Source organism: Neofelis nebulosa, chromosome 17 (genome assembly GCF_028018385.1).
Source record: "Neofelis nebulosa isolate mNeoNeb1 chromosome 17, mNeoNeb1.pri, whole genome shotgun sequence".
NCBI lineage: Eukaryota > Metazoa > Chordata > Mammalia > Carnivora > Felidae > Neofelis > Neofelis nebulosa.
The window spans coordinates 43,750,195-43,772,844 of NC_080798.1; the positions used below are offsets into that span (position 1 = coordinate 43,750,195).

General features: G+C 54.3%; 1 protein-coding gene across 3 annotated transcripts; it reads right to left on the minus strand.

The window, feature by feature from the left end:
- Nucleotides 1–35: 35 nt before the first annotated feature.
- Nucleotides 36–22,401, minus strand: SLC12A4 (solute carrier family 12 member 4). 3 transcript variants are annotated; one of them, XM_058708189.1, is made up of 24 exons: nucleotides 22,214–22,401; nucleotides 17,467–17,561; nucleotides 15,652–15,783; nucleotides 11,541–11,687; nucleotides 11,400–11,454; nucleotides 9,462–9,592; nucleotides 7,930–8,171; nucleotides 7,567–7,781; nucleotides 6,883–7,047; nucleotides 6,708–6,806; nucleotides 6,373–6,430; nucleotides 5,835–6,009; nucleotides 5,280–5,398; nucleotides 3,543–3,641; nucleotides 3,231–3,350; nucleotides 2,918–3,022; nucleotides 2,506–2,674; nucleotides 2,028–2,223; nucleotides 1,740–1,909; nucleotides 1,518–1,649; nucleotides 1,333–1,440; nucleotides 1,013–1,200; nucleotides 764–897; nucleotides 36–591 (listed from the first exon to the last, which is right to left on the minus strand). In XM_058708189.1, exons 1-24 carry the CDS (start codon nucleotides 22,326–22,328, stop codon nucleotides 500–502), a joined length of 3,261 nt encoding a protein of 1,086 aa, XP_058564172.1. In that variant the 5' UTR covers nucleotides 22,329–22,401; the 3' UTR covers nucleotides 36–499. The 3 variants fall into 3 exon arrangements, with proteins under 3 accessions (XP_058564172.1, XP_058564173.1, XP_058564174.1); XM_058708190.1 differs by lacking the exon at nucleotides 22,214–22,401 and adding an exon at nucleotides 17,943–18,054; XM_058708191.1 differs by lacking the exons at nucleotides 15,652–15,783; nucleotides 17,467–17,561; nucleotides 22,214–22,401 and adding an exon at nucleotides 13,974–14,049.
- Between the last annotated feature and the right edge of the window lie 249 nt (nucleotides 22,402–22,650).

Genomic DNA, 22,650 nt, shown 5'->3' on the forward strand with positions numbered 1-22,650 from the left:
GGTGCCAAGGGAAACAGAGACGGGGCAGTAGGAGGCCCAGAAGTACACAATGTTTTATTGAAAAAAGTCAGGCCTCAGCTGGACAGTTCCATTGCGCTTTGCTCCGTGGGGGTCCCTGCCCACAGTAGCCTGAGCCAGATCTTCCTGCAGGTGGGCTGGGCCAGACCCCCCTTCCTCACCACCCTTCCCCTCCTCTCTGATGGTGACATCCAAACAATAAATATGCAATAAATAGCATTCTTGGGCAGGCTGCCTTCAAATCCCACATCAGCTCCCACCAGTCCTCTCCTGGGGTGCTGGATGGGAAAGTCCCCAAACCTTTCAGGGTCCGTCAGTACCTTGGATCCTTCTCCATTGCCAGGCCCAGTCCCAGTCTCCAAGGAGACCTAGCAAAGCTCGGTCCGGGGCAGGGCCAGGCAAAGCAGGGCTGGCGGGTGGGTGCTGGGAGGGGGCTGTTACCCTGGACACCTCCACTCTAAGCCACAAGTGTATATGAGGCTCAGGAGTAGATGGTGATCACTTCACGGCCACCGCCACGCACCAACAGCACACGCTCAAGGCCTTCGGTCAGCACCTCCAGGAACTCCATGTCTGTAGAACATCAGGTCAAGGAGGCAGCACCAGGACCAAGGGCACCCAGGGAAATCTGGCCTACTAATCAGAGCTGGGGTAAGCTCTCACCCCCTCATCTAGAGAGAAGAGCTCCTGGCCTGACCTCCTGTGTGTCCACCTCCCCACTGCCTGCCTCTCCACAAAAGGATACAGTTCTCATCACCTTCGCTGTTCTTGGGTGGGCCAGGCATGTTCAGTAGGACCAGGCGGGCATCGTGGGAGCGAGTGACAATGACTTCATTGAGCTTCACAGCGGTGTGCATGCGCCGGACATTGGACTGGTCCCTGCAGGTAATGCAGCTGATCATGGGCCCCACCCCTCACCCCCCCCAAAGACTGTGTACGGCCCCATCCCACCCCCACACTCCAGTGTGGTTGAGTCCATTCTTGCTGCACTCACGGTTTAATATGCACCAGCTCCCGGAAATTGTCAGGGGCGTGGCTGGGGTCCCAGGACTCAGCTGCCATGTACTTGTCCCGAGTCCATGTCATCTGGATCTTGTCAGCCCCAGCTGCAGAGTCATCTTCCTCGTCCGAGTACAGGCTCTCCAGGCGCAGGGCTGAGTGCCGGTCCTTGACCAGCTGGGCCTGAGGAAAATCAGAGGAGGTGGCCTCAGTTCCATGGGAAAAGGGGGGCCTCATTCTGATGTCCCAAACTAATGGTGTCTCCAAAGGCCTGACCTGCCACCCACCCCTGCCCCAAACAAGAAAGCCACGGACTTCTCGCTCCCGCTCTGTCTTGGTCAGCCTCATCTGCCGCAGCATCTGGGACCGCTGTTCCATCATTAGTGTCCGCTCATAGGTATATGCAGAGATGTCGCTGTTATGCTAGGGAGAGAGTGGGCCATGAAGAATGGGCTGCATGGGACAGGGTATCCACAGGGCCACAGGGGCAGGTGACTCACCATCTCTACCACCTCCACCTCTGCCTCAAGGCGTAGGTGGTACAGGAAGATGGCCAGATCCTTCTTCATCTGGATGCTGTTGTCATCCATCTGGGCCACCGTAAAGATGCGCATCCGGCACTTCCTCCACACCTGTGGCACGGGAGCAGGTGGGTGGTTTAGTCACATTCCACCCCTCCAAGGGCCCAGCGCTTGCCACCAGGGCCCACCCACCAGGCCCACCTTGTGCTGGCGCAGCAGAAAGGGCAAAAGCATAAGCATGCCACCGTCGTGCACAATCCACCACACGTCAATGTGGCCCTCTAGGTAGCGCTCATGGTTGCTGGGGTAGAAGGCGATGTTCTTGGGCACGAGCAGGGCCAAGTGCGCTGCTGTGGTGCAGCGCACGGTGTCTGGGGAAGAAGGCCACTGCTGACTGCCAGCCCGTGGCTCTCTGGCCTCTGCCCTCACCTGATCCCCAGCCCCTCTCCCACACAGCCGAGCCCAGGACCTATCTATCCCATCACAAACCAATAAAGGTCTTCCAGGCACGTGGGTCCTCGCTCTGTCGCCAGCCATAGGGCCAGCCCAGCACCACAGAGTTATGCCTCATGCCACCCAGGCCACAAGACTGGATGAGGTGGGCCAGCCCCTCTCGCACCTTGCTGGCTACCACCACCTGGCAGAAGCCCTTCACCTTCTCAATCTCCATCATATTCTTGATTGTCTGTAGGAAACATACCAGGGTCAGAAGGCGAGGCCATTAGCGTTCCCTCTCCTCGGTTCCCTCCCAACAGAATGACTTGGAGGTGCGGGTGGGGGAGGAGAAGGAGGTAAGCTGCCCACCCAGAGGCCGTGTTTTTAAGATGGGACAGCCATACCCCCTTGCTCCAGCTCTCACGTGGCAGCAGTGCAGTCCACCTGGCTGGTCAGGATTAGTCCCCTTCTCCTAGGAGCCAGCTGCAGCCCAGACACCTCTAGTCAGCTCCCCACCCCCTACAGCAGGCACCTGCTCAGCAGCCTGGGCCTCGCCATAGCTCTCCAAGAAGCTGCCCTGGATGACAGAACCGACGATGGTCAGGCCCTTGCCAGCCTTAAGCTGGGAGGCGAAAGTGAGGAGCCGTGGGTACTTCACGTGAAGGTCCTCGTCTAGCTTCAGCAGCACCAGCAGCTGAGGCCTGCAGTGGCCAGATGGGGAGCCTGAGACCTGGGCCAGAGGTTTCCAGGAAGCCCCTCTTCTTCCCTTCTCAGCTCACATGCCCCCACCAGTGTGAGTAGCAGGGATCCAAGGGCACCACTGACAACCCCAGGACAGGGAACATGGACTAGGGAGGGAGAACCAGCACCTCTTGACCCTTCCACCCTCACAGCAACCCCCTGAGTACCTTGAGTGGCTCCTGTCAGTCTGGATGTGAACTCACCGCCAGTTCTTCGTGTGAGGAGGCCCCTCCTCTAGCCGTAACAGTGCATAGCGGGCAGCACTCAGGGACAGCCCTCGGATCCCATCACCCCACTCCTTCTCGGCCCTGCAGGGGCCAACCACAAGCTGGTGAGCCCCTGGGCCCACCCATGGGATTCTGTCCATGTGTATGTGAGATGGAAGGCAGCCAGCCCCCCGAGTCACAGACCCCCAGCCCCACACCCATGGTGGCTAGTGAAAGATGGCTCAGCTCCCCCAAACCCAGCATACAGACTGCCCCACTTGTCCCAGCCAGGCGGCAGCCCCGCACTCACCCTTGGTATTCAATGTACTTGTAGATCATGCCCGCAATAAGCATGGCGACCAGGGCATAGTACCAGGAGGAGACAAACATAAGGGCCAGGCAGAGGCTCATGCCCAGGAAGGACAGCGCCCTGGGCCAGAGTGGGGAAGGGCCAGAATCAGGAAAGATCAGTAGGGCCCCAAGCCAAGCCTCCAACCCCCCAATCTCTCACCAATAGCAAACACTGTTGCCGAAATTCAAACTCCATCCTGGATGGGGCTCCTAGCTTCCCTCAAAGTTCTTGTGTCAGAGGACTTGGCTCAGAGGTCCAGCTGGCACTTACCAGTGATAGTACTTGAACCGTGGCCGCCAATTGGGTGTCCTTAGGAGTGTCTGCACAGCGCAGGCCAGGTTCACAAACAGGTAACACATCAGAAAGAACCTGCAGCACAGGGAATAGTTGGTACAGAGCGGCCTCCTTGGGATCCAGGTGCCTGATATACCTGATCTTCCCCAGGCTGGAGCTGGACTAGGAACTGAGTGTCAAGGCCCTGCCCTATGTGGGCTCAGCCAGGTCTCCTCAGCCTCACAGCCTGAGGCAGATGGGACTTCTGTAAGGGCATCCACAGAGCCAGGTCTTAGAGGACGGGCAAGCATCCACAGGTTGACAAGGTGGGAAGGTGGGCTGCAGGCAGGGGGAACAGCGGAAAGGATGGTGCTGAGGACTGCTCAGTGTCTGGAGATGGCTGGACAATATTCAGGCCCCTGGCCTGGCTGACCAGTTGGATGAGGGGCTGTCATGAGTGTGGAGAAGAGAACCTCAAGGGAATACAAAAGGGTCATTTGGCATACACTGAACTAGAGATGCTTGAGGGATACCGTGGTGGGTGTAGGAGACTGGGACATGGGCGAGGCTTGCTGCGTGAGCCCTTCAGCTGGCTGGAAAGAAAGGGCAAACAAGAAGGCAGGAAGTCTTACTAGAGAGGGCAGGTCAGGGGCAGAAACCCCCAGAAAGGGGAAATGGTCAGTCCCATTAGGGCTGCAAGGAAGAGCCACCTGATAAAGGCTGAGATCCATGCTCTGGCTTAGGCAGTGAGGGGTCACCACCCTATGATGGTGGCAAGAACAGTTTCAGGTGTGCATTTATGCACTGGTGGAGCTGGGCTGCAGTGGGGAATAAGAGACTTTGGCAGGCCTGGCTGAGGCTGGGGGGGCTACCTCCAGGGGGAAGGAGGACCTTTCAGGCCTATAGGTTGACTGGGGCAGTGAGTAGTAGTCCTGTGATAACCGAGCGAGCAAGAGGGAACATGGGCAATAGAATGAGATGTGTGTGAGGAGAAATGGAGTAGCCACTGGCAGAGGTGAACACAGTAACCACATGAGCTCTGCCTCAGGGATCCCCAGAAATTGCCACATGCTGATCACCTCCCGCAGGGCACTGGGGATCTCAAATGCCCAGCCGACTACAGAACTTTAAAAGCAAACAACTTCTGGGCACCTGGGTGGCTCAGTCGGTTGAGCGTCTGACTTCGGCTCAGGTCATGATCTCACAGTTCGTGGATTCGAGCCCCGCATCGGGCTCTGTGCTGACCGCTCAGAGCCTGGGGCCTGTTTCAGATTCTGTGTCTCCCTCTCTATCTCTGCCCCTCCCCTGCTCACGTTCTGTCTCTGTCTCAAATATAAACATTAAAAAAAATTAAAAATAACAAAGTAAAAGCAAACAACTTCTAAAACATATGGGTGGAGCAGTGGTGGCTTCCTCAAGGCACTAGGCAATAGGTGCTTGCTGTGTCCGGGAGGGGAGGGCTCTGGCTGTTCACTCTGGGAGTCTCCCACGGAGGAGTGTGGGACCTGTTGGTCTCTGTAAAACTCCTGCATAAGTGCCAGGCTCACTCCTGCATGTAGAGGTAGGCTGCGTTCTGCCACGCACACTTTTCCCCATACAGCCTGACACGTCTCCCAGCTGCATCCTCAACACAAGACAGAGTCATAGGGAGGTGCTAGGGCCCTTGGCTGAGGGGTGCTGAGGGTGCGTGGAGCCCTTCCCAAGACCATTCCCCTGTCCTGCCCCCCAGCTCACATGGATAGAATGGGGGCCACCATGTCAAGGGAGGCGATGAGGATGCCCAGCTCAGCAATGAATGCCGTCAGGAGGAGTGCCCACGTTGGTTCACCATTTGCCTTTCCATGGCCAAATACCTGCATACACCAGAGTGAGTAGGGTCAGTGAGGGAAGAAGCTGGTCCCATCACCCCCATCCCACACCCTGGGCCATAAGCCACAGCCTGGCCTCCATCATCCCCAAGTTCCCCCTCTGGGGCTCAGGTCACACCCACGCCTGTCCCGATAGGTACCACAAGTTTCTCTCCCCTCCCATCTCTCCGGGCCTCTCTGTTATGGATGAGCCATAGACAGGCCCTGAGGATTGTGGCCACAAGGAGCTCTGCCAACATCAGGGCAGGGCCAGGGCAGCCCTCAGCAACTTCCCATGGAAGGTTACGTGGCCCTGGGGCCACCAGAGGCCCCACCACAGGCCCCAGCAGGATGCAATGCATCCATATCCACTACCCCTCTACCCCAGCCAGTGTGAGAGACCCGCAGTACCCAGGCTATGGGGGAGTGCAGATGGGCTCACCCTGAGGAAGGGAATGATGTTGTCCTTGGCGATGGCCTGCAATAGGCGTGGTGCCCCAGTGAGGCTTTGTAGGCCGGCACCACAAGTTGAGAAGAAGGAGCCGATGACGATGACCCAGGGCGAAGGCCAGGCCAATGTGCCCACCACCAGGTTCCTGCTGACGCCATCACCGTACCTGCAGGGGCCAGGCTCAGGCCATGCTCCAGGCAAGGAGCCCCCCAAGCCCTGGGTGGGGCTGCCCAGAGCAAGGGATGTCAGCAGTCAGGAAGGATGGCTATGGTGGGCAGAGCTCTGGCCCCTCAGCAGAGAAGGCTAGTCCACCAGCCCCTATCCTCTCCCTCAGCCCAGCCCTGGTCCTGATGTCACCATCCTCTCAGAAGAAAAAGTCCTGGTGGGGCCGGACTCACCTGGTGGCACAGACCACCATTGGCAACCAGCAGCCTGAGGACATGTGTGGGACCACGCGCACGAGGGGAGCTGGTGTCAGGGCAGGCAAAAGCTGAGCCCCCTGCCACAGGGAGGGGCCCAGGTCACTCACTTGTCCCGGAGTACCACACCCTCGATGCAGGCGCCAAAGAGAACCACGCTGCTGAAGTCTGCAGCTGTGTCAAGGAAAGCTAGGCCTCTGCTGCCACTGTTGTCCCCACTCATTCCCCACACAGAACCCACACGCCCCTTGTCCTAGCCTTAGCCAGTAGACGCAGCTGAGGATTTCGTGTTGTGCACACACCCCTCAAGCGAATGCACGTGAAGAGTAAGGTGTGTATGTGTCCACACGTGTGTGGTATGTCTGTGAGTGCCAGCTGGTAACTTACACATAGGCGAGTGCCTCCCGCCCCCCTCCCCGCCCACTCCAGGCCCAGGAAAGGATACACACAAGGGAGGTCGTAACAATGGCCAGAATGGTCCCCACAGGAATGGACTTCTGGGCATCCCGGAGGTCCCCGGAGCGGTTTGAGCCAGCCATAATGCCTCCAAAAACAAGACATCCTCAGGGGCTCCCCCGGGAGACAGGGCAGGGCTGGGTGGGTGGGCAAGAAGTACTCACCTGTTACGGAGGGAAAGAAGATGCCGACCAGCACGGTGAAGGATGTGGCGATGTCAGCCACCACGTACAGGGGCAGGCTCTCCTTCAGGCCAAGGGCATCTGTGGAAGGCAGTCCGTGCTTCTCCACGACCTCGCCCTTCTCCAGGTAGGCACTCCACAGGTTTTCTGTGGGGGCAGCAGTATCACTACCGCAGCCCCACTTACTTCCCAGGGGCAGTTTGGGGCAGCCCAGCCAGAGGCTGCAGATGTGAGAGGCTCTGGGGGTTCAGGATGGGGTGGGGTAGCATCAGCCACAGGGAAGGAGCTCTTCTGGCTAGAGGTCTGACAGGCAAAGGTGGCTGAACCACCATCGGCCACAGCATCACCACTGCCTGCCTCCTAGACAGAGGCCCTTTATGGCTCTTGTGAGAACAATCCCAGGCAGCGTCAGGGGCTGGTGACTGGGGAGAGGGGCTGCCAGAACTTTCTGGGGGCTGCTGCATGCCTGGGATACTGGCCAAACAGGCTCTTTTCACTCAAAACCTAGCTGCCAGGAGCCAGGCTGAGAGGACACTGCTGGGCTGGGAAGGCAGCCAGACCTGCCCCCCTTCCTGAGCTGGCCACACAAGGACAGCTCTGTGCTCTACTGCCTGCCTCCTGCTCAGCCTGTGGGTCAGAAGCAGGAGGATGGGAGGGAGGACGCACCCTGGAGCACACCAGCAGCCGCACCAGGGATGCCAGGGATCTCGGTCACATTGTTGACCAGGAAGTAGGGGTCACAGGAATCAGTGGTAAGGTTGGGGCTGTGGCAGAAGAGTTTCCATAGCTGGGTGGCCACTGTCTCATTGTTCACCATGGCCGTCTTGGCACAGACGTCAAACTGGTCCCGGGACAGGGTCCTGTTGCCCAGCATGCACACTCTGTGGGGGGGGGGGGGGAGGGGGAGCAGAAGCATCAGCACCTGCTCAGCTAGAGGCCCATCCTGCAGTCTCGGGACTCATGGCATCAAAGGCCACTGCTTGGGAGGAATGTCAGTGCCATGTCTGGAGGTATTTCCAGGTTACTTACGGAAACACAGGAGGGTCAAAAATTGACTTGATGCCCCCGGCATAGATGGACAGGATGGAGATGATCACACAGGCCAGGAAGAGTGAGGCAAATTTGTTCACATACTTGACACCAACAAACACCACTAGGGTCATGAAGGTCAGAAAAATGGTCCCATATACCCGCATATTATTCAAGGTGGCACTTGATGTATCATGAGCGCCCGCTGGGTAAAAAATGGCAGCTGGTGGGGCAATGTAGGTCTGAAACAAGACAGATAAAGAAAGTTCGATCTTCCTATTTGGAAAGTGAGTCCTGTCATTTTGGTTTTCTTTTTCCTTTAATATTCAGAAAAAGACACACAAAAAAACATAGTATACGAGTCCATTTATATGAAATGTCCAAAATGTGTAAATGTGATCAATGACAGAAAGCAAATTAATGGTTGCCTAGGGCTGGGGGGAATGGGGAGTGACTACCAACAAGTATGGGGTTTCTTCTTCTTGGGGGGATGACAATGTTCCAAATTCGATTGTGGTGATGGTTGCACAACTGTGAATATACTAAAAACCATTAACTTGTATACTTTAAATAGGTAGTGAATCATATGGTATGTGAATTATATCTTAATAAAGCTATTATTTAAAAAAAAATGAATTCAGACACAGGAGACAACCTGAATAGCTAACAACCAACAAATAAACAGCCAACAATAATAAATGATAGTATTGGGTTGTGAGCCAAAGAATAAAATAAATACCCAGGAGTCCACACTGATATAAATACACGGTTAAATAAGTAAATGGGAGAGAGGACACATTTTCCTTAGAGAAAAAATCCAAATAATAAATGTAGGAATGTGGGAAATAGAAAAACAAAAAACAACCCCCCTCCCCTACCCCAGAAGAGATCCAGGAGCAGAGCCATTCTACAGGCAAAGAACCTGGAGGTGGGAGTAGCCAGGCAGTTCCTCTAAACATCTACTGTCTGGATCTCCAGGGGTGGGCACTGGTTACCCTGCACTCCCCACTACCCCTCCATCTCTTCTTCACCAGCTAGGGAAGTCCAGTGGGGAGGGGGAAGCTGAGTCAGAGCACACATGGGGCTCATGGAGGGGGCACTGGCCTCCAGACAAGGTCCTGTTCACCCTGGTTTAGGGATGAGGATAACATAGATCCTTGGCATAGAGCCCTGGGGGAGACAGACCTGGCCAGAGTCTACACAAGCCCAGGAAGTAGGCTCTGCATGATCACCAAGATCACTCAGTTAAATGCAACAGTTTACAGACCACCTGCTATGGCTGAAATATGCCCAGATGGGTGGAACACTTAGGGCCAAGGTGAAGGCAGCCAGGCCCCTTCCCTGCCTGGCCCAAACTGGTAAGGGTTGAAGGGGAGACTGGCGTGAGCACAGATCTTTCTCCCTCGAGAAGGCCTTTCATATTAGAAGCCCCAGACCTTGGCCAGAGGTGAGGGGAGCATGAGCAGCCTGAACCAATAGGAAAGGGACTACATGGAGAAGACCAGAATTGGCCAGAGCTTAGCCTAACTCACCAGCAAGATCTCAATGGCACCTAGGATGTACATGGCTGCAGCAAATGTTGTTCCCAGGTAGAAGCACAGGCCCACAGCGCCTCCAAATTCTGGCCCCAGCGAGCGGGAAATCATGAAATAGGAGCCCCCGGCTACAACAGAGAAAGTCAAGGCTGGTTCTTCTGTAAGGGGGTTTCCCCCAAGACAACCCCTCACAACCACCCAGCGTGACAGGGACTGTTTTTCCCACTTACAGATGAACAGAGGGTTGGGAGGTTTGCCCAAGGCTGCGTGGTTAGTAAGTGGCCAGGCTGGGGCTGAACCCCTCTCCCATCTGATTCCAACACCCAGCATGGGCCAGTAAAATGACTGCTTTGCTAGGGCAGCTCTAATCCACAGCAGTGCTCCAGTGCTGGCCCACTGTCCTCCAACTCCCTGCACTCGGGCCAGTCCCTACAGCCTCCTCTAGCTAAGTATGTCCCATCTCAGCCTGCCTTACCCTTCCCTAGGGCTGTGTCTGTTAGTCTGACCCCTCCAGACAAAGGCAAAGGCTGTGTTGTCATTTTTTTGTTCCCAGGGCCCAGCACAGGGCCTGCCACCATGCTGTAATCCTAACTCTAGGATCTTCTCCTTAAGGGACTGACAGGGTCGTGAACAGAGATCTGTGTGCAAAGCTGCTAATGACAGTGTTTACAACAGTGGAGAAATAGATCCCAAGAGCAGGAGAAAAATCCATATATATTAGGTACAGCTATAGGTATCCTATCAATCCTGTTTAAATAACCAAATAAACTGTTTCTAACTCAGGATGGTGGGATTATGGATTCTTTCAATTTTCTTTTAAATATTTTTCTTCATTTTCAAACCTTTTTATGGTAATCATATATTCCCTTTTTCCCCCTATTACTTTTACACGACTACTAATAAAGCTGTTATTAAAAAAAAAAAAAAAAATCCAGACACAGAAGCCCACCTGAATAGCTAAGCAGCCAAAGTGAAACAGTTTGAACAAATTATTCTTCAATATTCATTTGCAACAAAATAAATAACGATAGTGCTAGATTATGATCCAAAAAATAAAATACATATTCAGAAATCCACATCAGTGTAAAAAATAGTTGAGTAGGGGCACCTGGGTGGCTCAGTTGGTTAAGCATCTGGCTCTTGATTTCTGCCGAGGTCATGATCTCAAGGTCCATGGATTCAAGCCCCAAGTTGGGCTCTGCACTGACACCATGGAGCCTGCTTGGGATTCTCTCTCTCCCTCTCTCTCTGCCCCTTCCCCACTCATGCTCTCACCCTCTCTCTCAAAATAACAAATAAATTAAAACTTTTGAAAAAATGGTTAAATAGGGGTTCCTGGGTGGCTCAATCAGTGAATCGTCTGACTTCAGCTCAGGTTATGACCTCACGGCTCATGAGTTCGAGCCACACATTGGGCTCTCTGCTCTCAGCACAGAGCCCGCTTCAGATCCTGTCTCACAATCTCTGCCCCTCCCTCTATCATTCTCTCTCCCTTTCTCTCAAAAGTAAACATTAAAAAAAATTGTTTTTAATGGTTGAATAAGTAAATAAATGGGGTCTCTGAGAACTAAGTGCAATCTCATTATCCCTGCTGAAAATGAAAACCTTCTACATTGTCTATCCTATAATCCATAGTGTTCAGACTTTTGGTTTGGGCCACCCTATGTGTTCCATCATCTTCTTTGTCAGTTCCAGTACGCTTTAAAAAAATTACTTTTAAACTAAACAAACAAAACATAAAACATAACAGCAATCTCAAACTCTGTCAAGCAAGGATGCTCCTAAGTGTTGGCACCATCAGAGTCAGCAAATACGCCCTCACCAGAGAACTGTTTGGGGGGAAGGAGGGCGTGGCTTGGCAATGAGGGTTCCTGGGCATGTCAAGGCAGATCCTGGGCCCCTTCTTCCCATCAGGCCTGGGTGGCGCTTACCCACCTGGAACCACACCATTGGTGGCGATGGCACTCATGGAGATGGCCGTCAGCAAAGTCTGTGGGAAGGAGGGCTTAGGTGAGCAGCTCAGCCGGGTGGGCTCTGTGAAGGGGCTATGGCCCGCACCCCGGTGAGGATGCTCACACAGCAGCAGCAGATGAGCACGACGAGGAGAGCCTGCAACACACCGGCCGTGCCCACCATCCAGGTCAGCCGCAAGAACAGGATAACCCCGAAGATATTCTGTAGGCAGGGCAGGTACACCCCCATTAGGGTGCCCATACTGGGTGCCTGTGAAGCAAAAAGGGAGGGGGGGTAACAAAGAACATCAGGGGGTCTCAGGTGCACCATGGAAGGTCAGCCTCTGATCACTCAGAATCCCCTTATTCCCAGGGTGTTCTATCAGAGAATAGGTTGGAGAGGGAAATCCCAAGTGTAAGTCCTGGGGAGCACAGGGTGGGTGGGTGACAGCTGGGGTATCTATGTTGATTTCCATATATGAAGGTGTTTGGGACTGGAAAGGTACAAAACCTGCTTATTTTCAAAACCCCACCTGTGAGCTTTTGAGCCTCACCTCCCCCTCAAGGTACTGCTCCCTTCCCTTCCTCCTTTCTGCTAAACTTCTGGAAAGAAAGGTCTGTCCTGATGCCCACCATCTCACCCAGCAGGTGTCATGTCACCCATGTCAGAGTCCAAGAAGTTGTCCCTGGGACTCCCTCTCCAGCCCCCAACTCCAGTCAACTCCAGTCCAGGTGGATACTAAGTCCTGCCCAGTCTGCCTCCCAAGCTGCCCTAAATCAGCCTGCCTTACTTCAGCCTCAGCCCCTTGAACCTGGGGCACTATACCTGTAGCACCCGGATGGTGCCTTCAGGTGCCTGTCAACCTCTCTACACTCCAGCCCACTCTGCGGCCGTAGAGGGTCACTGAATACCAAGGCCAATCTCATCATCCCTGTCGAAAACCCTCTGCATTGTCTCTCCTATAATCCACAGTGTGGGCCAGACTCCCCAGTTTGGGCCACCAGGTATGCCCTATCACCTTCTTTGACAGCTTCAGCCCCTGATGACAACGTGTGCTCATCTCTGCCTGGAAGGGTCAGTCCTGCCTCATTGCCTGGCAAACTCTTCAGTTACACCTTCAGGGGGCTTTAACTGTTACCTCTTCTGGGAACTTCTCCTGGGTTGCCTTAGGTTGAGTTGGTACTTCCTCTTGCATCCCCTCAACACATCTGATACACTTTTCTAGCACAGTAGTCACTACAGGTCATGGTAACAGTTCACTTGAATGTCTCATGACCATATCGGGTTATACTTGGTTTGTTTACTTTTCTATCACGAGTAGGCCCCAAAGGTACCCAGAAGGTGGTCCTGAGCCCAGTGAGTGGTGTCTTGGAAGGCCCCTGGGATAACCTGCTAGGAAAATCCTGCATAGACAATAAAAACTCAAGGTGAAGATCAGGTAAGGAAGGTCCAGTGGGCAAATCCAGGCAGGATTTCTCAACTTTCTAAGGGCAGAGTAGGGGCCAGCCAGGAGGCCAGGGCAGAAGCTGACACAAGAGGCAAGGCTAGCATCTTTTGAAAAACTGAGCCCCCACGAATGCAGCCTAGGGTAGCAGGGCCCTAAGAGCTTCCACCACAGACCCAGCAAGCTGGAGTGGGGTGGCAAAGAGAACTATGTGGCCACAGGAACTTTTCTGAAGGGTCCAGGCCTGGGACAGGATCTCTGTGCAGTCTAAAGGGACCTCAGGGGCGCCTGGGTGGCTCAGTCAGTTAAGCGGCCGACTTTGGCTCAGGTCACAATCTCGCGGTCCGTGAGTTCGAGCCCCGCATCGGGCTCTGTGCTGACGGTCAGAGCCTGGAGCCTGTTTCAGATTCTGTGTCTCCCTCTCTCTGACCCTCCCCTGTTCATGCTCTGTCTCTCTCTGTCTCAAAAATAAATAAACATTAAAAAAAAATTAAAAATAAATAAATAAATAAATAAATAAATAAAATAAAGGGACCTCAGAAGAGCCTGGAAAGGCACAAGTAAAAACAAATGGTCCCTTGAACTGGTGACACCTTATCTGGGCTCTGAGCCCTTCACAGAGGCCCTGGACCACACACTGGATAGTGGCAGCTCCCAGCCCCACCCCCATTCTAAGCTGAGTCACTCTGGGGAAAGGGCAGTGTGGGAAAGGGCAGGGCCGGAAATGCTTTCTGCATCCCCAAATAACCTCTGGCAGCCTGCGAAGGTCATCAGGCCAGAGCCAGAGCAGCTGCCATGGAGAGGCTGCCTTGGGTCTGGTTGGGGGCCCACCCTTCCTGCTTTATGCCTCCTTTCATGATTGCCCTGCTCGGACCCATCCTGGGTGAGGACCACAGCTCAGTAGCTCCGACTCCCTAGATACCTGCTGACTCACTAGGGACTGGACCAGCCTTCTCCTTCCTCCATAGGAAAAGCCACTGGAACTGAGACAGTCTTGCTATCCTCCCACATCCTAACCCTAGGGCCAATAAGCTGGGTGGGTAAGCTGAAATTGAGTCCCAACATCCTGAAAGCCTCCTCATAAAGCTAAGGGACCATGACCCTTTACCAACCCAGACTTCCTTGTGACAGTCCTGTTGGGATGTGCACTAGCCTTTCTCAGGGACCTTTTTACTCCTCGTCACCAGGTCCCTGGACTTGGCCCTAAGGAACAAAGAGAGGCTCTCATCAAGGATTCTACCTCTCTCTCCCTCTCTCTCTCTCTCTCTAATACATACATACATACATACATAAAATTTTAAAAAGAGGACACCTGAGTGACTCTGTTGGATAAGCATCTGACCCTTGATTTCGGTTCACATCATGGGATCAAGCCCGTTTTGGGATTCTGTCCCTCTCTCTCCCTCTGCCCTTGCCTTGCTCATGAGCTCTCTCCTTCTCTCTCTCTTTCAAAATAAAAAATTAAAAAAAAATTTTTTTTTGTTTAAAGGATTCTACCATCCACTGCAGGCAACACTCTCAGAGGCTACCCTCTGCAGGGCTAAATAAGGATAGCCAGGGATACTCAGGGTTCTCTGCCATGTGCAGTCCAGAAAATGCCAGCAAAATCACAACCAGCAGGATAGGGTGGGGGTCCAGTCTGTGTGACCTCAAGATCTCAGCTGCCCTCCCTGAAGTGGGGGCTGGTTTGCCTCCTGGAGGAGTAAAGTGAGGGGTGCACAACGGCCTCATCTACCCTCTCCTTGGGCCACCCCTTCAAGGTCCACATTTCATGACCAGGTCTGAGGCTGGGTCCCCAGTTTATCCCAACCAAGAACTTCTTTGGTCTGTGCTGAACTCCAGCAAGAACGCTACAGCTGGTACCAGCCAAACCCAACCTCCTTCTAAGTCACAGCTATTTCCCAAACCTCAGGGAGTCAGTAAGGGAGAGGGAGGGCTCCTTGCCTCCAAATTGAAAATGTAAAAAAAAAGCAAAAAAAACCCTCCAGTCTTCAGTTAAACTGAGCCCCGCCTATAGGGGAGCTGAGCAAAGACATGTAAAGTCATTCTGAAGAGAGAGGAGGGCTGGAGGGCCAGAGGCCTGGATAGCAATGGGGGATGGGGCCAGGAGAGGGATAGGGAAGCCCCAAGAGGCAGTGTTTTGTTCCAATCACCCCCCTAACCCTGGCACTCAGAGGGGCTGTTGGAGAAGTCTGCCAATGGAGGCAACACAATGATGGGTAGGTTTTGGTCACCTGGTTACACAGTCCCAATGGACAACCAGGTTTCTGATTCCCAAGGTAACACCCTTATCTATCCTGACGGATAGAGCCAGAGCTCTGGCCTTCTACGTAGTATAGCTCACGGTGAATCCACAAATCTGCCTTCTAGTGTACACAATTATCTTGTCTGGCTGAGTCACCTTAGGTGAGTCACTTAACACCTCTGACACTCAATTTCCTTATCTGTAAACTAAGGGTGAAAGTAGCACGTTTCATAGCTTTGTCGTAAAGATGACAATGCAAGAAGCCAAGTCCACTGCTGAGCATGATGTCACACACAGAGGTCAGAGAAAAAGCAGCTGTCACTCTCACTATCATTGCTGAGGGCCTACCTGGCCCTCTGTCCCCTTCAGGGTCTCCTCTTTAGCCCACCCCTTAAAGCCTTCTTGAGCCCAAGGCATTCAGTGCCCATCATCCATGCTCACCATACCTGGTACCCACTTCCCCTGGGTTGCTCACAACTGCCAATTCCAGAGCGTTGAGTCAGTCTTCCTGGCAATGGCCCCTCTGCTGCCCCTGACCAGCTTACCTTGGCTGCTCTCCGGCGGGTGCCCTCCCCACTCTCAGCTTCCTCATGTTCCTTGGCGCCCTGTGTGAGGTTGGTGTAGCTGACGAGCTTGCCCAGGAGAGATGATACCTTTGGGCGGATGTCCAGCTCTTCCTGTAAATAGAGCCACAGGGTAATCTGGCAATGGGCCTGGCCAGTGCCAGGCTACCTGTGGTGGCCAGCAGCCTGGCCTCTGTCCCCTTGCAAGCCCTCAGGCAGGCCCGGGCCTGATGCCACTCTTGCCTGGGGAAGCCCAAGCCAGCCTACTCGGCAGGTGTGGGTGCCACACCCCAGCACGTGCCACTCAAAGACTCAGCCCAGTGACTGCTTCTCTCTGCCTCATCTTGGCTACAGTCACTACCAGAACATTTATGAAAAAGACCTGCCTCAGGGGTGAGGGCAGGGCAGGGCAGGGCTGGCAGACAGGCAAACGGAACACTTCATCCTGCCTGTTCTGCCTGGCTTCCTTCCAGCTGTAAGTGGGCCTCTGGGACTCACGTCTGCCCTCAACTCTCCCATAAAAAAGTCATCACAGTGACCAAGGAAGCCAAAAGGGGGATGTCTGGAACAAGTGAAGTCTCTCTTATTTGCCCAAACCCTGAGCTGAACAGATGGACTTACCCCCAGGCCCCAGGCCTTGTAACACACCTCAGTCCCCAAGGTAGGATCCTGGCCCATCTTGGGGTGGAGCCAGGTCAAAGCCTTTGCTGCAGAAATTTGCTGCTTTCTAGGCCAGGAGGCCTTCCAGGGCTCAGGCTCCCCAACCGCCACCTGAGTCTAGGCTTTGCACCTGCACCCTCCCCAGCACCGTAGCGCTACCTACCTCTTGCCCAGATTTAGTTTTTCCCTGTCTGTCAGCTCCCTTCTGACCCTACACACAAGGAGAAACCGGTTTGGAGTGAGAAGTGAAGATGGAGGTCTTTTGGGGCATGTGGAGATTGAGAAGCCCAGGAGATTCTCATGGGACAGTTAGCTGAATGTGTGTCAGAGTTTAGAGGCCTAAACCATGTCTTAAAAATCTCCATCCAACTTCTGAGTTTCAGTCTGAAAAGGATAAAACTCAAGTTCAGAGGCATAAAACTGGGAATGTTTCCAGACAGGTGTCCAATTAGGCTGCAGGTGTGGAGAGAGAAAGTAGATCCAGTAAGAAGGACCAGGCCTTGGGGCGCCTGGGTGGCGCAGTCGGTTAAGCATCCGACTTCAGCCAGGTCACGATCTCGCGGTCCGTGAGTTCGAGCCCCGCGTCAGGCTCTGGGCTGATGGCTCGGAGCCTGGAGCCTGTTTCCGATTCTGTGTCTCCCTCTCTCTCTGCCCCTCCCCCGTTCATGCTCTGTCTCTCTCTGTCCCAAAAAATAAATAAAAAACATTGAAAAAAAAAAAAAAAAAAAAAGAAGGACCAGGCCTCTGTAAACACGAGGACAGAGTCAGCGGAGCCAACCAGAGAGGACAAGGAAGAGTTCACAGGAGAGGGAAGAAAGAGAAATACTGTGAGTAAAGGGGAAAAAAAGAAATCCTGAGGGGAGAAATCCTGACAGATGGTTACCTTGCTGAGGGGCTACGTGGAAATCACCCGTGGAGGCGGCGATGGAGGTGGGGATTGTGAGTGGCCTCTGGGAGAGCAGTTTCAGTTGAAAGGGCCAAGGGAAACAGACAAAGGGAGACTGAAGGAAGAGCTGAGACATTAGGTGACATAACTGTCCAGACTGCCTGCTTAGCTAAGGTCTGAGTTGTGAAAGGCTCCTGCCCCCACTCCCACCTGCCTGCCACACCTGTGGCCCAGAATGGCTCTTCAGCTACCTCAAACAGTGCCAGGTTCCTGTCGTAGTAGTCACTTCCTCTGGAAGCCTCCAAGGGACAAAGGAAAGGGCTGCTCTCTCTGTGGTTGCCATGTCCTGTGAAGAGAGAGGGGCAGAATCCCAGTTAGGGAATGCCTCTTGAGCCCCTAGCACACCAGCCCAACAAGCCAGCCCACAAAACATCATCTCTGTGGAGCACTTCAGGGGCCAGTGTTACCAGGCTGGGCCTCAGGCTCACCAGCATACCCTGCCAGCCTCCGTGAAGGGCCGGAATGGCCTGGGCGGTAAATGATCAAAAGAGTGCGCATCATTTGCCCTAGGGCATGGGTGGGAAGGCCCGAGACATACTGGCACAACCACGTGTTAACGCTGAGGGGAGGAGCCAGCTTGGGGGGGGCGTGGCCAGACTCTAGCCTGCCCTCAGACCACCCCCACCCCTGTGCCCCAACTCCTCTTTCCCAGGCCTATCCGGCATACCCAGCGTGCTAGGCGCCAAGGGCTCGGCGTCCTCAGGGCCTGACTGGGTGCTGCCTTCCAGATAAATGAAGCTACACAAGGCGCCTTCAGCTGCCATGGCCAGCGGGCCCCCTGCTAGCTATCCCACCATGCACCACGCGGAGGCGTCCTGGAGGGCAACCCGGGGCATGCTGGGAGGAGGGGCAAGGGCTGTCCAGCCGGCGGAAGTAGTTGCAAGAAGCCATCAAGGGTCTCCTAAGAAAGCCCTACCAAAGCCGGATTACGTGGCTCTTGCACTGAGCAAGGGCTACTAGCGGGAGCCCTGTTGGTCTCCCTGTCCCCAGATCTCAGGGACTTGCCCCAGACTAGGTGCGCGGCCATTACCAGCTTCCAGGCACCCACCCTGGGGCTGGTCAGAGTGTCTCCTGCCAAGGAAACCTCCCAGAAAGGAGCCAGATGAGCTTTTTTTTTTTTTTTTTTTTTTTTTTTTAAATAAACCTGACTCAAGTCTCAAAGCTTGTCTGTTTTTTCTGATTGCCCTGTTTTCCAAACTTTATCCTTTGTTAGTTTCGGTGGGTGACATTCCCAGTTTTCCACTGAGCAGGCAGAAGACACGAAGGGCTCCTTTTCTGATCGTTAAATGCTTCCCCCCCCACCCCCTCCTCAAGACGGTATGGCAACTGCTGTAGTGCCTAGAGGCCTCATAGCAAATGGAAATCTCTCATCTTAGTTCAAAAGAGCCATGTGGGTGTTGGATGGCAATAACTGTGGCAGCAGTGTTAGCCTGGTGTCCATTGATGGAGGTGGCAACAGAATTGTCATCACCGACTCAGACTAGTGGAATGTTCCATCCATGCACTGGCCATGCCTTGTTCTGTGAGAGCTATCTGTCAGCCTTCTCTGGTTAAATGCCCAAAAGTCACTTCTCTTGTTTGGAGCTAAGAATGCTGAATGATGCATCGTCCATCTGATATATCCTCTCGCCATTGGTATAAGGTTTAACTTGCCTTCTCTGAGGCAACAAAACTCAGTAGGTGCTGTACTATGGATTCTTTATGACCCAGAGACTGAGAAGTAAAGCGTGTCGATGACAATTTTCAGGGCAAAGTCAGCTCTTCCTTCCCACAGCATGTGAAAACAGTACGTTGCCTCATTCAGTAATCTGGAGTAGGTAAGTGAGCCAAGCTGCTCAGTCTCATGAGCTACATGATTGTGTGTAGGTCAACGTCAACAACACAGTGACAAAGGCAGTGGGAGGTCAAGCCAGCCCACCGAGTCATGTTAAAGCCTCAGGGGGTCATTTAGCTCCTCAGATGCCCTCTGACATTTGCCGTGCCCTTGATATTTGTTCAAGATCAGGATAAAGAGCCACAAGAAAAATCAGAAAACCTAGTAACAGTGCTCATTATATTACCAGCCCTTCAGTGAGAAGCCCTCTGAAACGTACTCTTGGGTTTTGTGACCGAAAAACCAAACCAAAACAAAAAAAGTGTCTGCCCTAAATGAATCAGATGCTTCATTTTGTCAGAAAATGGCAACTATAGAGCCCATCTTATTTCCCTTCGTGCATTGACTGCCAGGAATCTCTAAGCTAAATTTACTCTTTAGATGCAGTCACCCTCTGTCTCATCTCATCCTTGCCCTCTTCCTCTTCATGGTTATGATCTGACAGTGACAGTCCTTTGGGGAGTCACTTTTGTTGCATTTATCTCTTCTGACCCTTTTGTGGAAGTAGGTTGGAAATAAATGATAAATTATGCTAAACTCATGCACTTCAGTCTATCCCACCACTGTTGCCTGTCTGTCTGAGGAAAACTGCACTAGTATCCAAAAACTGCAGAGTTCAGCATGTAGCAGTCCTCCCAAAGTGCCTGTGAATACTCCTCCAAAATCTAGCCAATCCCTTGTCCTTTCAGCCATGACTCCAGAGTGGCTGAGAGCCCATCTAAGAGTTGTGTTTGGTCCTCACAGCAACACTTCAGTAGATACCATTTGCCCCCTTTTAGTAACAACGAAATAAGGCTCAGAGAGAGTCAGAGACAAGGTCACCCAGTGAGAGGGCCCAAATCTGGGTCCCAGGATCCACTAGAACCAGGTGAGAGCTAACCTTCAGGTTTCCTACTCCTACTCTGGGTCCCAGTTCATCCCAGGGTGCGCTATAAGCCTTTAACTAGAGAAGAGTGACTGGGATTGCAATTTGCCTGGCTTCGATTCCAGAACATCCTTCTGTGTGACCCCAGGGCAATCTGCTTACCCTCTCTGTGCTGCTTTGGTTTCCTCTTCAATGAAGTAGAGATAAGTAACAGCCACTCTTCCAACTACCCAGATGCATCAGAAAAGGGACAATCTGACGCCAGTCATTCCTTGGATTTTCCCAAAGACTTGTTTAATGACAAGAACTGTGGGAATGTGCAGGGACCTAAGCAGTGCCTGGATGTCTGTACAGCCCTCAGCTATTCCAAAAATTCCAGAGCAGGTCTGGGCTTGCCTGCCAGGCCAAAGCTGCTTAAATACCAACCTGAGACCCCCCCAGTGAATCAGAGCATGGTGTGGGCCTTGGGGACTACCTGTGAGGTACACATATATGTGTGTCCTTACCAGCAGCTGTGAACACACCAGCTATAACTGGGGACCCAGGTGAGATTCCTCATCCCCGTGCTCACAGGCATCTGCCAGAGGTACGCCTCTGGAAGCTCCCCACCCCTGCCCACAGGCCATAGTGGGCTGGATGAGAGGCCCATCTGCACCCCTTGGAGCAGAAGTAGGGGCCTTGAGAGATTCAGGTACCAGGTTGGTGTGGCCCCACGAGATGGATCTGAGGCTGTTTTGTGCCCTTTGACCCTTTGCAGTACCCACCAAGAAGGATCATAAGCACTCACCAGGGCGCATTGTGTCCCCCATACCGCAGACACAGCCAAGTTCTGGCTGCAAAGGAGCAAGAGAAGAAGGAGGGGGATAGTGGGAGGAGCTCGTCCGGCTTGGAGGGACCTAGCAGGACGCAGCCAATGTGGCTCCAGGTCCCTCCAGACACCCTGAGAAGCCAAGGCGGGGCCAGAGGCTAGGCTCATTCTGCTGGCCTGCTGCTGCAAGGCTGATCCTAGGGATGCAGGCTGGCCCAGCCTCTGGGGGAGAAGAGCCTTCCAGAGCTAACAGGGAAGCAGGGGATGCTGGCTCTTGCTGACCACTGGAACAAGGCTCGGGGCAGGGGGTGGAGGTGGGGTGTGTGCATGCACACACCATCAAGCCTGTAAAACCTACATGTCCAGCAGCCCACACCACTGTCCGGTGCCATCTCCACACATAGCAGTCAGGTGTGAGAGCCACAGCTACACACTTGCACAAGCACATACATATGCTGCTGCTATATGTACAGACACGTTTTCCAAGAGTGAGTCTCGGCAATGACAGCTCCCCCACCCCCACCCCTGGCCTCTCCTGGTGGGAGGTGGAGAAAGGGGTCTGGAGAGAGGCAGGAACCTGGGAGAAGGGGGGGTGGTGGATATACCTTTAAGCTCAGTTCTAACACCTAGGTTAAGAGGGTGCTGGAGTTTCTTAAGCCTGGGTTTGAATCCCTTGAGGCAAATTATATAACTGCTCCACTCTTCAGTTCACTCCTTCCTAAGTGTGAGTAACAGGACCCATCCCATGAGAGAAATTGGGAGGATTAAACGAGTTAATTCACGTGAAGCGCCTAGACACGCCTGGTTCTGTGGAGTGCTCTACAGATGCCCACTGTACCTACAGCCCCAAGGTGGGATCAACACGAGTGCGCTCACAGGCAGTTAGCCATAGACCCCCTCAGGCAGGCAAAGCCTGGCGCCATACGGCTGGGGGAGGAGAGGGTAGGTTAGTCTCTGGGAAAGAGTCACTGAAGCGCAAATGGACAGGCGAGGCGAGAGGAGGCTGGGGGAGGTTCACAGAGGTGGAGGAACTGGGCTCCGAGACGTGGCTGTGCTCCCAGCCGGGAAGGGCCAGGGATGGGGGTGCTCGGTGGTATTCACTATCCGGGCGGCCCCACTGGCCTGGCCTCCTTCGTCGGCCACGTCTGCAGCCCCCGCCCGCCGCCCGCATGGGAGGAGCTGGGGTGGGGAGGGCAGCCCAGCCGCGGGCGCCGGGGGCCCCGGGAAATAGTGTCCGCGCCCGCGAAGCGAGGGAGGTGGAGGCGGCGCAGGCTAACAAAAGTTGGGCCCGCATCGACGTGTGCTCTCACGGTTCGGATGTATGTGCGAGCGCGGGCCACGCGTGGCCCGCTCCCCTGCCCCCGCCAAGGCCCCCACCCCGCGCGCCCTCACCGTCCGAGTCCTCCCGCTCCGCGCGCTCCCCGTAGTCCACCCAACTGAGACCCTCGAGGTTGTCATAGTCGCCGCGCCTCGGCCCGTCCACCGGCACCACGGTGAAGTGAGGCATCGCGCGCGCTCGGCCCCGCCGCCCCGGCTGCCTGCCGGGCAGTCCCCGCCGCTCCCGGCCGCCGCGCCCCGCCCGCTCGCATTCCTCCCCGCTGCGCTCACTTCCTCCGCCCGCCCCCCGGGCCGCCCCTCGGGGGCGGGGAGCAGGAGGGGCTCTGGCCGGCTCCTCCCCGAGGGGGGTCTAGGGGTCGCGAAGCAACCCCCCCCCCCCTCCCCCGGGGGCAGTGCTGCTGGCGGCTCCACGCCCTGGGTAGAGCCCGGTTCCTGTGTGACCCTGGGTTAGGGGCCGCCCTCTCTGAGCTTCAGATGCAATACTTGTAAAA